This window comes from Phoenix dactylifera, chromosome 1, assembly GCF_009389715.1.
Source record: "Phoenix dactylifera cultivar Barhee BC4 chromosome 1, palm_55x_up_171113_PBpolish2nd_filt_p, whole genome shotgun sequence".
NCBI lineage: Eukaryota > Viridiplantae > Streptophyta > Magnoliopsida > Arecales > Arecaceae > Phoenix > Phoenix dactylifera.
Genome location: NC_052392.1, coordinates 2,326,934 through 2,344,607, shown reverse-complemented (window position 1 = coordinate 2,344,607; position 17,674 = coordinate 2,326,934). Strand labels below are relative to the sequence as shown.

The window sequence follows — 17,674 nt, the reverse complement described above, 5'->3', positions numbered from 1 at the left end:
CTTCATGGCATCTATGCAACCATGTTAGGATGAATGGTGCATCTCATTATGTTCTAAGAAGAATACAAATTTTGCTACAGATTTGGACCCGCTAAGTAAATATCCTGCATGTTCATAGGAGAAGCAAAATCATCACATTATGTCCTTCCTAGAATAGAATGATCTGAAGGAATCTCTAGATGGGGTTAAAAATGGAAAATATTCATCTGTGACATTCTGCCTAGAATATAATTGGCATTGCATCTTTTTTCAATTCAAGGTGGGCATCATATATCTGTCTTTCTATCTTGTTTTTCAAGGATTGTGGAGAGGGTTATAGTTCTTGGTATCAGTATTGTTTTCTTTTTTTAATCCAAGATAGAGTGGCTCAATGTACTTACATAAGTTTAGTTAATATAAATGTAAGGCAAGTCTCACCTCAACCAAACTTGGTTAATTATTTAGGTATCCTAATGCTCAAAAAAAAGATCAATGCACACACATGACAAGTTGAGACCTAGCATGTCGGTCATCCTAAGACCAATCCTTAAATCCACATTTGTCAAATTTATACTTGTAGATGCAAGTTAACAAATTTTGATGTGTTCTAAATTCTTGTAGCTTTGGTTATTGTATAGCCTGGTAAGCTCATGTCATACTCATCATAATCATCAAGCCTTTTTACAACTATTTTGAGTCAGCTTTATGGATCCTCATTCATCAACTTTTCTTATTTAGGAACCCAAGCGGTACGAATTGACCCATGTAGCAATTAGTTGTGTCATCAGATATTGGAGATACAATACTGTAGTCTGCCCCGTAGAACAATAAGATTGTAGAATTTGAACCATGCCCTTCATTGGTTTCTCTTTCTAGTTATGTGCTTATCTCTGTATCTCACTAATAATATGCCCTTACTCAAAATAAGTAGCTAGAAAAAATTTCTAACAACTAGAAAAAAAAAACTGCACACAAAAGAAAAGATTAAAGAAAAGTTAGAGAAACATTGCAGGTTTCCAGAAAGTCAAAAAAAGAGCATTGAAACTAGACTTCCATCTTGAAGAAGCAATATCCCAAACTCACAAGCTTTAGGGTAGCCCTGAAAATAGGTCCGATATAATCTGAAAGCACCAATTCCGTATCCATACGGATCCAAATTTGGATATCTATTTATAGATTATGATTTTAAATATTTTTTCAATCTAGATCCTAGTATTTGGTAAAAAATATAATAAAATAAATTGTATAGCCTAGGATTCAGGCCAACGTTCTCTAGTTTGAAAGGCAAGCCTTCAACCACTAGTCTACAACATGATTATTATTTTATATAAATAATTTATTTTATCTATCCGTAAGTAACGTTCAATGTTTGTTCTCTATTTGTTATGAAAATCCTTTTTCTTTTTGAGAAAAAAATGAAAAAAAATTTATTTTACTCTTTATAATATTTTCAAAGCTTTATTGTTTAAAATGTCAATATTAATAACTTCTATATATTTTCTATATCTATATATAACTTTTCTTACAAGCTCTTTAAAAATAGATAATTCATGATCTAGACCCTTAACAAGGTAGCTCTCTGTGCAGGTTTACAAATAATCATGCCTTAAATCCTTAGTTAAAAGATTAAGAATGGATTTAATAGGGCTGTGCTGATCCATACTGATGGTTCTGCAATGATTTGTACCAGGGACTGTGAACGGCAACGACCCATGCTGCAATCATCTGCAGCATCAAATATTGAAGATATAGCACTGTTAGCATGCTAAATCGTCACATAATCCAACACTTGTCTCTCCTGGGTTCCATCATCAATTGTTTCTTTATTCTCTATTTCCCTGCAAAGGCAGATAAAGAAATAGAGCAGTTGGTGCCATAATTTGGCAATTAGCCAAAATGCAAGTATAGCTACCTGCAATTTCAACATGTGGAGGAATAGATGGCTGTCGATCATCTTGTGGAAGCTGGAGTTCAGGGCATCGTTCTATTATTAAGATTTTTGGGAAGAAAAGGCAATTCAACCCTTCTACCCATATGAGCTTGGGGCAATTCACAAGCTGAAGCTCCTCAAATGCATCTCGATTCTGCTGCGCCAATAGCAAAAATTTTAGGTTCTCACAACTATCAACCACCAAGGACTTGAGCGTAAATGGGAGCAGTTTATCTTCCAAGACTTGGACTCCAGGACAGTCCTTTATAACCAAGCTTCGAAGAGATGTGAGCTTGGGCAGGCACCGTAGTGGTGGGATTTTTGTGCAAGCCCATATGATAAGCTCTTCAAGTACGGGTATGGAGTCTCTTAGCCGAAAGAATTCCCAAGAATTACTGACGCAAGGATGCTCAATGGATGTCAAATCATGAAACCAATGCATTATTTTCTCCCATGTGTTCGATAGAGTCAGCTTGTTGCCTGAAGCGACCTGGTACATTAGCAAAAGAGAATAAGATAACTCTGTTGGTGCATGAGTTTCATACTAAAACTTTAAAACAAACAATTAGAAAATGTACGATCGAGTAAGTCTTCAAGTAATCAATTGGAGCATTTCAAATTTGGGATGGAGGGTACCAAAATGCAGTTGATTCTTTGTATTTGGCACCAAGTACCCAATCCAGGGCAATCAACAATTTTTATTTCGTCAGGCATGGATGACAGCTGATCTTCGACGCATGGAGGAATAGATGGCTGCCGATCATCTTGTGGAAGCCGGAGTTGAGGGCATTGTTCTATTCTTAAGATTTTTAGGAAGTAAAGGCAATTCATCCCTTCCACCCGTTCGAGCTTAGGACAATTAACAAGCTGCAGCTCCTCAAATGAATCTCGGTTCCGCTGCGCTAATGGCAAAAACGTTAGGTCCTCACAACTATCAACCACCAAGGACTTGAACGTGGATGAGAGCAGATAAGATGGCAGGCAGTGGATTCCAGGAATGTCCTTTATGACCAAGCTTTGAAGAGATCGTAGCGTGGGCAGGTTCAGTAGTTGAGGGATGTCCGTGCAACACCATATGGTCAGCTCTTCAAATATAGGTACGGAGTCTCTTCGCCAAAAGAGTTTCCAAGAATTACTGAAGCAAAGATGCTTAGCAGATGTCAAATCATCAAACCAATGCATTATTTTCTCCCATGTGTTGGATATAGTTAGTTTGTTGCCTGAAGCGACCTGGTACATTAGCAAAAGAGAATTAGAGAACTCTGTTGGTGCATAAGTTTCAAATAAAAGCTTTAAAACAAACAATTAGAGAATGTACGATCGTGTAAGTCTTCAAGTAATCAATTGGAGCATTTCAAATTTAGGATGGAGGGTACCATAATGCAGTTGATTCTTTGTATTTGGCACCAGTTATTCAATCCAGGGCAATCAACAATTTCCACTCTGTAAGGCACAGATGAGAGCTGATCTTCTGCCATGATCTGAAGTTTAGGACAATTTTGTATAATTAATTCTTTGAGAGAAGTAAGGTTTTGCATCTCCGGTAGTGATGTCAACTGTTGGCACTCCTTAATATGCAGACCTTGAAGATTGGTTGGCAGTCCTTCCTCTGATAAGTGCCAAAGTTTAGGACAATTGTATATCTTCAAATATTTAAGCAAGTGGACATGATGCAGCCCTGCTATGGATGTCAGTTGCCGGCAACCCGAAATGTTTACCCACTCAAGCATGGATGTTGATATGGGTGCGTCCAGATTTCCAAGAGAATCATGAATGTATAGAGCAAGAGATCTTATTTTTTCACAATCCTTTATATAAATTTCTTGAAGTGATGCAAAGGATAAAGGATCTCCCACCCATTCTGGAAACTTGGAACCACCATACCCATTTATAACCAACTTTTTGAGGTTGGCGTGAGGTTGGAGATACTCGAGCATGGCTTCCTCCCTTTTTTCATTAGCTGGGACATCCTTGTTTTCCTCTGGAAAAGCTTCGAGATATAGTAATCTATCATTATGCGGATCATTTTTGAAGTCAACGGCATTCCAATGTAGAAACAACTTCTCAAGTTTATACTTATATTTAAGATCGGCATCCCTAGCGTCCTCTATGTTGACTACATTCCTGAGCCCTGAGATGATGAGAGTTCGGAGGTTCACCAAATCCTTCAACACTTCTCCTATCCCACCCTGTACTTTATAACATCCAAGCAAGCTCTGAAGATTTGTTAGTTTTTCGATCCCAGCTGGCAGGTAGAGAATTACCCTGTTCACAATTTGTAGGTGGTGGAGGTTGGTAAGGTTGCCTAGGCCATCTGGTAACTCTGCAAGATTCCGGCAATGAAGTACCAATGTCTGTAGGTGATAAAGGAGGCATATTGATTTAGGAAGCTTCTTAATTTTGTTGGATGTGATACGTAAGTATCGTACGTTGGTAAGGTTGCTTAGGCCATATGGTAACTCTGCAAGATGCGGACAATCCAGTACCAATGTCTGTAGGTGATAAAGGAGGCATATTGATTCAGGGAGCTTCCCAATTATATTGGATACGATACATAAGTAACGCAGGTGCTTTAGGTTATCGAGTAAATCTAGGTTCTCATCTTCCCTTTCCCAACAAAATTCTAGAGTCCGTAAACATCTTAGTAGCGGCAGATTCTTGATTATTTCTGAGATTACTATTCGATATCTATACTGATGCTGTAATAACAAGGTCCGTAAGGTGTTAAAATTATACGAGCGCAGTGAATTCACAAATTCCTCTTCATCTTCCACATACAAATGGCGAACCTCACCAGGAAAATCAGGTAGCTTCTTATCCACAATTGCCCAGCACTCATTTCCTGCAATAGATTTCGCTAAATCATGTATCAAATCATGCATCGTAAAAACCTTAAACTTAGAATAGTAGGAATCAAAGAACGATCTTCTTTGCAAGTCCTTGAAATATTCATTTCCAATGTCTTCCATTCTTCTTCTCCCTCCAGATGGGATGTAACCTTGCGCCATCCACAATCTGATTAAAACATATTTGTCAAGCTTAGAATCCTTTGGAAACATGGAACAATAAACGAAACAAGGTTTCAGATGTGCTGGCATGCGACTATAGCTTAATCTAAGAGCTGGCAAAATCTCATTATTCTCGTCGACTTCCCATATATCACTTTGCATGACATCCATCCAGCTATCTTCATCTGCCATGTATCTCAGAAGGCTTCCTATTGACTTTACAGCCAATGGTAAACCGGAACACTTCTTGACAATATGCTTACCCATATCCGTCAAGCGCGATTGTTCTTCAGGGTCTCGACCACCAAATGCATAATGCCTGAATAATGACCAAGACTGCTCTTGAGACAAGCAGCCAGGATGATAAGGACACACTGTCTGCATGATCTCGGCGACCGAATTATTCCTACAGGTCATGATAATTCTTACTATTTCTGCGCCGACAAAGGGGTTTCTTAAGGACTCCCAACGGCTTTGTTGCTCATTCCAGACATCGTCGAGCACAAGCAACACTCTCTTACCCTTCAGCTTTTCCTTGAGAGTATCTTGAAGTGTGCTTAGTTGTGTAAGATCGCAAGAACTTCGAGTAAGAGACTCTATGATGGCTTTTGTTAGCCTTGGAACATCGAAATCATTGGATACACAAACCCATCCAGTTAGATCGAAATATTCTTTTACCTTGGAGTCGTTGTAGACCAACTGGGCGATGGTGGTTTTTCCCAGTCCCCCCTTGCCGACAATCGGAATGACGGAGACACCATTTTCCACACCCTCGGAAAATAGCAAATCAATTACCTTCTGCTTGTCGCGTTCCCTTCCATAAATACTCGACTCATCCACCATGTGGCTGGTTGGTACTGGGTAGGGAGCTTCGTAGGCCCGTCGCTCTCCATCTTCCTCTCTTAAACGGAGGCTTTCTCGATGCTGCGAGATCACATTGAACCTCTCCCTGATCTTCCTGATTCTATCTCCCATGCCGTCTGGAATTGAAACCTGTTGGAGTTTTAAATTTATCAAACGATTTTATTTTTTTTTTAAAAAAAATAAGCCAGACTTACCCCGTTGAATTTTTAGATGATTTAAATACTTTAAAATATTTATTTTTTCAGACGCTTGTATCCCCCATGCCGTCCGGAATTGAAACCACTATGGTGGAAAGAGAACCACTTACCTCTTCCTCATCGTCCCCTTCCACTCGCTTCCTCTTGCGGGAAGCTCGGCCTTCCACTTGGGCTCGGAGTACCTCGTACTGGTACTCGTCCAGCACGTCGTCTGCATCATAAGCCACTTCTTTAAGCTCCCTCAACCAGAGCTTGACGGATTCGTCTCGTATCTCCCTCTCCTCCGCATCATGGAGCACTGCCCGGATCCTCTCCAATGTTCTCTTCAGCTCCTTCAGATCTTCCAAAACACTGCTGCGTGGATCCGATGATGAAGATGGCGAGACTACCGATCTCTGAGCAAAGCCCCATACTTGGCTGGTTTTTGATAGGATGGAAGAGAGGAAAGCGCTCGCCATTGCACAACCTTGGTTTCCTCCTAGCTCTGATCAGACACGGCAAACAAGGAAGAGGGCTTTGGCTTTTCTTCTCGTCTCCCTCTCATCTCCTCAGAAAGACTGAGCCAGGGTAAAGTCAATGGCGAGCAAAGCACAGACCTCGTTCACCTGCCATGCTTCTGTCCACACATTTCAGCTGCCTGATTGATATAACGTTATAAAAGCCAAGCAAAAAAATCTTACCAAAAAAACACGCACACACAATAAAACAAAAATAATGGGGCCAAGAAAAAAGATTCCCACCTTCTAATTAAAAAAGAAAAAAATTCGAAGGACACAAAAATAGACACAATTCAAAAGAAAGAAAAAAAAGGTTGAGATCTATGCCCGTGACGACTGAATCATCTTCATTTCGCTTTGAGATATGTGCTGGTGGATGAATGTCGACAAATCTACTCTTGTCAATAAAATCTGCTTCTCTACGCACGCAAACAAAAATAGCATGCCAAAAAAACCTTGAGGTAGATTTACTTTCTCAATGCACAAAAAAGGGAAAATTAAGAGTAAATTAGTGCAAAAAAATCATGATTTTGTTTCTCCACGCACAAAAAAAGAAAAAAATAAGCACTTAGTGGATCAAAGGAAGGAACATGTTGTTGTGATGGTGACGGAACAATATCATCACTTAGTGGATCCCGATCATGATTCCAGTCATCATCTTCCATCTCACAATCCATCACTTGCCACTCTAGATTTTCATCGTCAGTAAATTCTTCAGTATTTGTTTCACTAGTGATGCGGGGAAGCGTGGAGAAGAGATGATCCTCTGTTTAGCGGCTGAATCCACAACCCAAACAGAGGAGAAAACAGGGAGAAGTTGGGCTGCAAAACAGAGCTTTGGGATTTTTTTTTTTCTTTCATTCACGGGAAACAATATATGAAGAAGGAGGCCTGCGGCGCTCCTGTACAACCCTTTTTATATCACCACAACTGACCCTAAAATCCCTCATCATAACCCTAATCAAACTAGACTCTTAATTAAGCCTGAAATTGGAACTAAACAAATATAATTTTGGACCCAATTTAAACTAAACAAGGACTCAACCAAATCTAAAACAAAGTCTCCTACACAGCTCCAAGTTGGGTTCGTTCTGGTTCTGCATCAGTCCCCTCCACTTGAACACAACTCGTCCTCGAGTTCGCATCTGGATATAACTGCTCTTTAGGATTATGGTATTCATAGATATCAGCGACATTAAAAGTCTTTGAAATTCCCATATCATCTGGTAGGTCCACAACGTAAGCATTGTTATTGATCTTTTTCAAAATTCTGTATGGGCCATACTTTCTTGGCTTCCATTTGCTGTAAGTTCCCACGGAAAATCTTTCTTTGCGCAGGAAAACCATCACCATGTCGCCTTCTTGAAATTCTTTGTGCCTTCGATGCTTATCTGTCGTTGATTTGTACTTAGCATTTATGTCCTCGAGGCGCTTCTTCACCTCCAACTGTATAGCTTGAACCTCCTCTGCCAAATGTTCTGTAGCCACACTCTTTCCCAAAATTTTCGGTAGGCGCGCCAGATCCAATGCGTGCTTTGGTGCCTTTGAAATCGGCCCTTCTTCATGCATTCGGTGATGGGAGCGACGATGGTACTGAAGTTCCGAATGAAACGCCGATAGAACGTCGCTAACCCATGAAAGCTGCGGACTTGGCTAACATTTGTAGGAATCGGCCACTCCCGTATTGCCTTTACCTTCTCTTCATCAACATGTATGCCATCAGCCCCAACAACAAGTCCCAGGAACACCAAGCGTTTTGTAGCAAAATGACACTTCTTAAGATTAACGAACAACTGATTCTCCCGTAAAGCAAGCAAAACTGCTCTCAAGTGCTCCTTATGCTCAATTTCATTGCGACTATAGATCAGAATATCATCAAAGTAGACGACGACGTACTTTCCAATAAATGATTTTAGTACCTGGTTCATTATTCTCATGAAGGTGCTCGGTGCATTGGATAGGCCAAAAGGCATGACCATCCACTCATATAACCCATCCTTCGTCTTGAACGCCGTCTTCCACTCATCACCAGGACGAATCCGGATCTGATGGTAGCCACTCCGTAAGTCAATTTTGGAGAAGACCTTGGCTCCTTCTAACATGTCGAGCATATCATTCAAACGGGGTATGGGAAACCGGTATTTTACTGTTATCCTGTTGATCGCACGGCTGTCCACACACATGCGCCAACTTCCATCCTTCTTTGGCGTCAAAAGTGCCGGCACCGCACACGGACTCATGCTCTCCCGAATCAGCCCCTTCTTGATCAAATCTTCAACTTGTTGCTGCAGAATTTTGCTCTCCTTAGGACTCATGCGGTAATGAGGCAGATTGGGAAGACTTGCACCAGGCACCAAATCAATATGGTGCTGAATATCTCGCATGGGAGGCACTCCATTCGGTAATTCTGCAGGGGTGATGTCTTTGAACTCTGTCAGCAATTCTTTGAACTCCTCGGGCACCTGCTGCAGGATAGGCATCTCTGACCCCTTAACAACCAATACCATAATCTCTTCAGCCCCCTTGAGTTCCGCCATGAACTGCGCACCAGAAACTGCAAGGAAAGACTTCCCCTCCACTTGAGAAGTTTTGGGGGTAGGCTTCTCTTTCATGGGGATCAACAGAATTTTCTTACCCTGCCATCGGAACAAGTATGTGTTGTCTCGGCCCCTGAATGTAACATCTGTGTCATGCTGCCATGGACGCCCGAGTAGAACATGACATCAGGGGCGGCCCAAGCCCTAGGCGACCGAGGCGGTCGCCTAAGGCCTCAGCCTCAGGGAAGGCCTCCGGGCTCCGGCCTTCCACAGTTCCACTCTCCTGCCAGGGCATCACGATTTTGGGATTGGGATCGCCATTCGCCGCCGAAGAAGAAGTCGGAAGAGTCACCCGTCACGGAAGGAAGCTACGAGCCTACGAGCCTTAGCTGCCTACCTCTTGCGGTCTTGCCTACGAAGTAGGATCCAGGCATCCAGCCTCCACTCTCCAGGCATGGCACTGGCAGCATAGCCAACGCGGCAACGCCCAACGGGCAATGGACAGCGGGGCTATGGCCTATCAGCTTATGGAGGGCCCTATGCCCCTACGATCCTCATTCCCCCATAGCCCATCTTCTCCATCCGCCGGCCGTAGTCACCAGAGGCAGAATGGCAGTCTTGGCAGAATCCCAGATAAGTAGATAACCAGAGAGAGTCCTTCTCCATTTCTCCTTCTAAACTCTTCTTCAATCTTCCGTTCTTCCTTCCCTAATCCCCAGCCCTAGTTGATTCAATCATTCAATCTTCGGTTCTTCCGAGCAGGGGCGGCCCAATCTTCCGTTCCAAGTTCCGACTTCCGAGACTCCGACTCTCCGAGTTCCGTCCTTCGCTCGTTCGCCGTCCTCGGCTCGGTTCTTCCGACTTCCGAGACTCCGACTGTCCGAGTTGACGAGTTCCGTCCTTCGCCCGTTCGCCGTCCTCGGCTCGATTCTTCCGACTTCCGAGTTCCGTCCTCGGTCCTTCGCCTATCTCTTCTCCTTCTCGACCCAGCCCGATAGCCCCCCGTCCTCGCCGCCGTCGCCGGAGCCCGGAGGTGAGCTTCCGTCCCCTGTGTTCTGTGTTCACTGTTCAGTGTTCTGTTTGTTTGTTGGGTTACTTGGGTTGGGTAATGCCGTAATGGGTTATTGGGTAATGGTAGTTAACTAGTTATTACTTACTTATTTTTGTTATTATATACTCATAATCCTATTGCAGGTTATTGGGTATTTGGGTGATTGAATAATATAAAGTTTTAACAGATTTCCCTTCTTTCCCTAAATTCCCTGTCAGTGAAAATTCCTGGAGCACCTATTTGAAAGAATGGAATATATTATATACGATGTAAATATGTAATGACTTATGAATGCAGTTTTCCAAAAGTTGATTGAGAATTTTCATCTAGTTCACCTGCTAAATCATCCAATGATCTGATCCCAAAAGGCCAAAACCATACATCTGTCTCAGTTTTCCTACATGCCCAGACGCCCTTGGAGCTCTTTACTCTTTACTTCTTTAGTAGGCTATAAAATAAAGCATTTAAGGTCAATTCCTTATTCCTATACAAAAGCTGAATTAGTTGTTTCAAGACATTTCCATTGATATACCTCGGCCTTTTTAGAGACAAATAACACCCTTGGGGCTATTGTGTCATCTGAGAACTCTTACTATTAAAAGAAAGATCCTTTCAAGAGGGGGGGGAATGAAAAAAAAATTACTTTTCGATTATTCATCTTTTCCTCTTTTATGCATATTTTATTGTCTATTGCTTTAAAATTGACATTAGCTTTTCATGTTTAGGGTCCCCATTAAAATTGACAGTAGCTCCGGCACCACTTCTCGCCGTTGAGCTCGGCACCGCTTGTCGGGACTTGAGTTCGTCGTCGAATCCGGGCCGTCCAACACTGCTTCTGTTGACATTTCGAGTTTTATCATTTTTAACTCTCTTATATTTTAATTTGTTTGTAGTGATTGTCTTAATTGTTTTGTTTGATAATATTATTTTTAAATTCAAATGTCTAATAGAAAATTTGAATGTGGATATGAAAAACTCAAAAAGAAAAAAAAAATTGAAAAACTTATTCTATCTCAAAAAGGTGCTTTAGATAGATTTATTGTTACAAATAAACAAAATACTACATCAAGTTCAACTCAGAATGAAATAGAGTTTGAAGATGACATAAAAAGAACGAAACAAAATGAGATAGACAATCAGATTGATAATAGTATTCAAACATCTGATGAACCAATCTCTAATGAAGAACACAATAAAAAATTAGATGGAGATAAGATAAATAAGGATAGTATAGAGTTTAATGAAACTAGTTCTAATCCTACAAATATATATGATCCTGGTCAATGGAAAAATATTGATACAAAGTTGAGAGATCTATTAGTGGAAAGAGGTCCAATTAGAGACTATGATCTTTACTTTCCTAGGGATGAAAATAATAGACACTTCTCTACTATACATTATATTCGTAAGTTACCTAATGGTGAAAAATATGATAGAAAATGGTTAGTGTATTCGAAGGATTTGGATAGAGTATATTGTTTTTGTTGTAAATTATTTGATTCAACACATAGCACGACTCATTTAGTCAATGAAGGAACTAGGGACTGGAAAAATCTAGGTATTAAGCTCAAAAATCATGAAACAACTAATGAACATATTACTAGCATGAATAAATGGATTGATTTAGAAGTAAGATTGTTAGAAAACAAGACAATTGATAAAAGTCTCCAAGAACAAATAAACCAAGAGAAGGACCATTGGAAAAAAGTACTATTAAGAATTATTGCTGTTGTGAAAAATCTTGCAAAAAATAATTTAGCATTTCGGGGAAAGAATGAAAAGATATACCAAAGCAATAATGGAAATTTTCTAAGTTTTATTGAAACAATTGCAAAATTTGATCCAATAATGCAAGAGCATGTTCGACGTATTCAACAAGATAAAATTCACAATCATTATTTAGGTCATAAGATTCAAAATGAATTAATTCAAATGTTAGCATCTGAAATTAAAACTATAATAATTAAAAAGATTAAACAAGTAAAATACTTTTCTGTAATACTTGATTGCACTCCTGATGCAAGCCATCAAGAACAAATGACTCTAGTTTTAAGATGTGTAGATACTACAACAAGTCCAGTAAAAGTAGAAGAATATTTTTTAGAATTTTTAGAAGTAGATGATACAACTGGAAAAGGTCTTTTTAGTGAACTTATAAATATACTAGAAAAACATAAACTTGAGGTTAATGACATAAGGGGACAAGGGTATGACAACGGGTCTAATATGAAAGGAAAACATCAAGGTGTACAAAGAAGATTATTAGATATAAATCCTAGAGCGTTTTACACACCATGTGGATGTCATAGCTTAAATTTAGTATTATGTGATACCGCTAACTCATGTCCTAAGGCTATATCTTTTTTTGGAGTGATACAACGAATTTATACCTTATTTTCTTCTTCTACAAAATGATGGAAAATTTTACAAAATAATGTATCCACATTAACTCTTAAACCCTTATCACAAACGCGTTGGGAAAGTCGTATTGAAAGTGTCAAAGCAATTAAAAACCAAGCTCCTAAAATAAGAGATGCCTTAATTCAATTAGCAGAAACTAGCGAAGATCCTAAAATAAAGAGTGAAGCCATATGCTTAGCTACATATGAGATTGAAAATTTTGAATTCTTATTAGGCATGAATATTTGGTATGATATATTGTTTGCTGTTAATTCAGTTAGTAAAAACTTACAATCTGAAGATATGCATATTGATGTTGCTATAAATCAATTAAAAGATCTTCTTTCTTATTTGAAAAATTATAGAGAAAATGGATTCATGACTGCTTTGATTTCATCTAAAGAAACTGCAATTGAAATGAAAATAGAACCTACATTTCGTGAAAAACGTGTGATCCGTAGGAAAAAACAATTTGATGAAAATAGTGATGATGAGATAGAAAGATCAACCGAAGAATCTTTTAGAATTGATTACTTTTTATATATAGTAGATCAAGCTATTTTTTCAATTCAAAATAGGTTTGAACAATTCACCATATATGAAGATATTTTTAGTTTTTTGTTTAATTTTAGAAAGTTTAAATCTTTGAATGAAGAGGAGTTGAAAAAGTATTGCCTTAATCTTGAAAACTTTTTAAAGCATGGTGAAAATTCTGATATTGATGGTCTTGATCTGTTTTCAGAGTTAAAAGTTTTAAAAGAAGTTTTACAAATAGAAACTAGTACCCCTATTGATATTTTAAGTTTTATAAAAAAAATAGATTCTTTTCCAAATGCATGCATTGCTTACAGGATATTGTTAACAATACCTGTAACAGTTGCTTCTGCTGAAAGAAGTTTTTCAAAATTAAAGTTGATAAAATCTTATTTACGGTCAACTATGTCGCAAGAAAGATTAAATGGATTAGCTATATTATCGATTGAAAATAGTATTTTAATGAATCTTGAGTACAAAAGTTTGATTAGTAATTTTGCATCTCAAAAAGCTAGACGAATTATTTTTAAATAAAATTTTAAAATATTTTATATTTATTAAAAAAATTATTATTATTTTTTAAAAAGGCCTCTTTTAGTGAATTCGCCTTAGGCCTCCAAATGTATTGGGCCGCCCCTGCATGACATGCATCCATATCCACCACATCGCATACCACTTCATCCTTGTAGTACCTTCCGATGGACAAGGGCACCCTGCATATATTTTCTACCCTCGTTTCAGCTCCTTTCTTAATCCATCCAATCTTATAAGGAGACGGGTGCCGTTCTATCTTCAATCCCATCGCACGAACCAACGCGGAGGAAACAATGTTTTCGCTGCTGCCGCTGTCAATAATTACATTGCACACAGTTTTGTTGATAGTGCAGCAAGTTTTGAAGATGCTGTGGCGTTGCGATTCCTCTTCATTCCTCGGGGCAAATAAAATTCGCTGAACTACAAAGGAGGCCGGAACTCCTTGGTCCGGCACCGTCACCTCGACGTCTTCCTCGTCGGTCTGCTCCTCTTCATGCTCCTCCTCCTCATGTGGCACTTCTTCTTCATCCTCAGCTTCGACTACATTGACTGACCGCCGCTTCGGACACTCGTTAGACCGATGCCCAACCTCCTGACATCTGTAACATTTTATAGGCATTGGTCTCTCATAGGGGTTGCCACTACCTTTTGGAGCCGCCTGTTGCTTGCTGAAATTTCCGGCTCCTCTTGACGCGGACGTCGGTGGTGGTTGACTTGTGGTGGCCGCCCCTTCAACAGTCTTCTGCTTTGCTATGGTGGGGCGCGAGGACGATGCACGATTCATGGGCTGAAATTGGTGTGCCTTCCGTGTCGCCTGGGCCTCAAGTTTTAAGGCCAAACTTGTAGCTTCCGTCAGACTCCACACCGGATATAAATCCACCTGATCTCGGATGGCTGGCTTCAACCCACCAATGTACCTTGCCACTTGCTGATTTTCTGTTTCTGACAAGTTGTTGCGGGCATTGAGGCGGTTGAATTCATCAGTGTATTCAGTCACCGTCCGGGGGCCCTGTTGGCAGTTCTGGTATTGATGGTAGAGTGCCTGCTCGTAGTCAGGTGGGAGAAAACGGCCACACAGATGTTGCTTCATCTTGCGCTAGGTGATGATCTGCATCTTTTCTTGTCGCAGACGGTTATGTTGTAGTTGATCCCACCATGCAGATGCTCCTCCCTTCAATTTATACGCGACCAGCTTCACCTTCTTCTGATCTGAGATCTCCATATAATCGAAAAATTTTTCCACCTCAGCCAACCAATCCAAAAATCCTTCAATGTGAAGATTACCACTGAAGGCAGGAAGATCCACCTTCAATCTGAAATCAGGGGAGCCTCTGTCCCGAACACCCCAAGGGAGCCTGTTCCTCACGGGTTCTACATTCCTATCTCCTGCAGGGACCCTGTTCACCCGTGGTCGTGGCTCAGTGGCTTCGTCGACAACTACGTCTTCATCAGGGAGCCAGCCGTCAAAACCCAAGCCCCCAACACGAGGTCTTCGGTCGAGTTCATTATGCCTGCGGCCTGCGGGATCTTGGTTTCTCCATGGCCGCTGCCCACCGACTTCATTGGCTTCCTTGTATACCCCGTCTCCTGCAGGGACTCGCCGACCAAAGGCCGTGCCTCCAACGTGCAACCCGCGGTCGAACACCCCAGGCCGATTCCTCCGTGGACGCTGCCCCCCGCTGCCGTCGTCAGCCGCTCCTCCGTCGGGAAAACGTCGCCCGAAGGCTCCTCTGGCCCGTTCGCCCCTATTGAAGTCGTAATCACCTGGGTGCAGTCGCGGTCCACCAAACGCCCCGTAGACCGCTTCCTCTTCTTCCTCGTCGGACGACTCTGGAAGAACTTGTTGCCGACGCCGGTGGGGTGGATCCCATGCCGGCACCGGTGGACCGGAGGGAGGTCCTCACGATCTTGCAATCGCTCCCGGTTGATGTCGACGCGCATGCCTTGAAGGGCTTGTTGGATGTCACGGACGGCTCCTTCCAAGCCGCGGACGGCCGCCCACAACGCCGGCATCCCTGGATCATCATCACCGGGAGGGGCACCCGCCACACCGTCAACTGCCATCGAATCAGAGAAATCCTCGCTCTGATACCAAATGATGCAGGGAAGCGTGGAGAAGAGATGATCCTCTGTTTAGCGGCTGAATCGACAACCCAAACAGAGGAGAAAACAGGGAGAAGTTGGGCTCCAAAACAGAGCTTTGGGATTTTTTTTTTTTCTTTCATTCACGGGAAACAATATATGAAGAAGGAGGCCTGCGGCGCTCCTGTACAACCCTTTTTATATCACCACAACTGACCCTAAAATCCCTCATCATAACCCTAATCAAACTAGACTCTTAATTAAACCTGAAATTGGAACTAAACAAATATAATTTTGGACCCAATTTAAACTAAACAAGGACTCAACCAAATCTAAAACAAAGTCTCCTACACAGCTCCAAGTTGGGTTCGTTCTGGTTCTGCATCAACTAGTATTGCTGTTGAGACACTGAAAAGAAACACGAGAAATGGAATAGTTGGTGTAATTCTTATTCTTTGGCAGATAGCTTGGTTATAAGTTTAACTAATTTAAGTGGTGCAGAACAATAGTCGACAATCTGTGATTGTAGTGAAGCTGAGACTGGGAGATCTACCTTGATGCTTTGGATGTGATGTCTTTGGCGCCACTCCTTCAGCCTTGGGCAATGAGCAATTTCCACGAGTTGGGGAATGGATGGCAGCCATTCATCTGGTGAGAACTGGAATTCAGGGTAATGACTTATTCTTAAGGTCTGCAGAGAGGAAAGGTTGTTCAGCCCTGCCACGGTTCTGAGCTTGGGGCAATCCATTATCTGAAGCTCCTTGAATGAAGATAGGTTCTGATGCAGCAATGGAAGGGATCTTAGGCTCTCGCAGCCATTAACTACCTATGACTCAAGCGAGGATGGCAGCTGCTCATTTGGCAAGAGCTGGAGTTCCCAACAGTCATATATGAACAGGTTTTGGAGAGATGTGAGGTGGCGCAAGCTGAGCACAAATTTCAGCTCCATGCAGTCCTTTATTGTCAACCTCTTAAACACGGAGAAGTTCTGGTGCTGGCGAAGGGAATCTGGAAACTTATAGAAAACAAGTATCAAAGATTGGAGTGATGATGGTAGCCACTCGTCTGTTTGAGAATCCAGCACAACACAGTCCTTTGCTGAGTTTGGTGGGGATCCTTTTCTTTTTTTCTTGTTTCTTCCTCTTTTTCTTCCTCCCGCTGGCCCGACCACCGTCTCCGGTGGTGCTACGACTGAAGGCCACCCGTGGCAGTCATCGCGGAGCTGGCTGCCTTGGCTGCACCATCCCTTGTTCCGAGAAGAAGAGGGAGAGATGGGCCCTCCCCTGTTTTGGGAAGAAGAGAGCCCTCTCTCCTCTCTCTCCTCTCTCTCTTTCTCCGTCCTCTCTCTCTCTTTGTTTTCTGTTCCTTCTCTCTCTTTGCATGGTTTAATAGACTCCATAGGAGGGTTCCAGATGTTCTCTTTGTGGACCCAGGTTAACCATAGTAGAGGGTCCTAAATTTGTGTTGCTGTGACTGCTCGTCGTGCTAGCCTTCACTCTAGTATTCATTAGCCTTCCTTGGATCCCCACCATCAACAACCTAGCATGTTAGCCTTATTATATTTGATACCTATTCCTTGAATTGATGATTTGGGAAACACTATTTTGACTGATTTGGGCGATTGAGCACTGCTGGACTTTATCATCACTAATCTTTATTGTATTACCTGTACTATGGTCTGATTCTTGTTTCATAAGTTGACTGATTTGATTAGCTAGAGCGGTCCGATCTGCATCGTCGGATGCTGCTACTAGTCGACCCTGTCCTTCCTTCACTCCGACTTTTATCGACTACTATTAAACCCATAATTGATAACCCCTAATCTATTATCCTTTTCTTGATTGAGTTGAGCGGACCGATTCAAAAAATTCGGTTGTTGACCCCCTAATGGATTTTGATGAATACAAAACACTAGAGCATACTTCCATTATATCTTAACAATTTAATTAAGAAATTCATGTGTTTTATCTAGAATATTGTTGAGAAATGTCTAGGCAAGTTCCCATAATTTTTATGAATTTATTGAAGAATATTTTGAGCTAAAGAAAAAGTTCAGGGACA

The 17,674-nt window shown here is 41.3% G+C and overlaps 1 protein-coding gene across 2 annotated transcripts; it reads right to left on the bottom strand.

Annotated features, from left to right (window-relative positions):
• Positions 1 to 1,511: 1,511 nt before the first annotated feature.
• On the bottom strand, positions 1,512 to 17,433 carry LOC103718153 (putative disease resistance protein RGA3). Of its 2 annotated transcripts, none has more exons than XM_039123688.1 (6): positions 16,167 to 17,433; positions 6,037 to 6,594; positions 3,286 to 5,885; positions 2,546 to 3,139; positions 1,892 to 2,399; positions 1,512 to 1,817 (listed from the first exon to the last, which is right to left on the bottom strand). In XM_039123688.1, exons 2-6 carry the CDS (start codon positions 6,434 to 6,436, stop codon positions 1,810 to 1,812), a joined length of 4,110 nt encoding a protein of 1,369 aa, XP_038979616.1. In that variant the 5' UTR covers positions 6,437 to 6,594; positions 16,167 to 17,433; the 3' UTR covers positions 1,512 to 1,809. The 2 variants fall into 2 exon arrangements, with proteins under 2 accessions (XP_038979616.1, XP_038979612.1); XM_039123684.1 differs by having other exon boundaries at positions 1,512 to 1,704; positions 3,286 to 5,910; positions 6,089 to 6,594; positions 16,167 to 17,432.
• Positions 17,434 to 17,674: the final 241 nt, after the last annotated feature.

What these genes read in the sequence shown, in the direction of transcription:
- LOC103718153 (XM_039123684.1), bottom strand. Translation starts at nt 6,436, where the DNA reads ATGGCGAGCGCTTTCCTCTCTTCCATCCTATCAAAAACCAGCCAAGTA. An exon ending in AAAGAATCAACTGCATTATG is followed by an intron (nt 3,140 to 3,285) that starts GTACCCTCCATC and finishes CTAATGTACCAG; the next exon opens with GTCGCTTCAGGCAACAAACT. An exon ending in TCCACATGTTGAAATTGCAG is followed by an intron (nt 1,705 to 1,891) that starts GTAGCTATACTT and finishes TTGATGCTGCAG; the next exon opens with ATGATTGCAGCATGGGTCGT.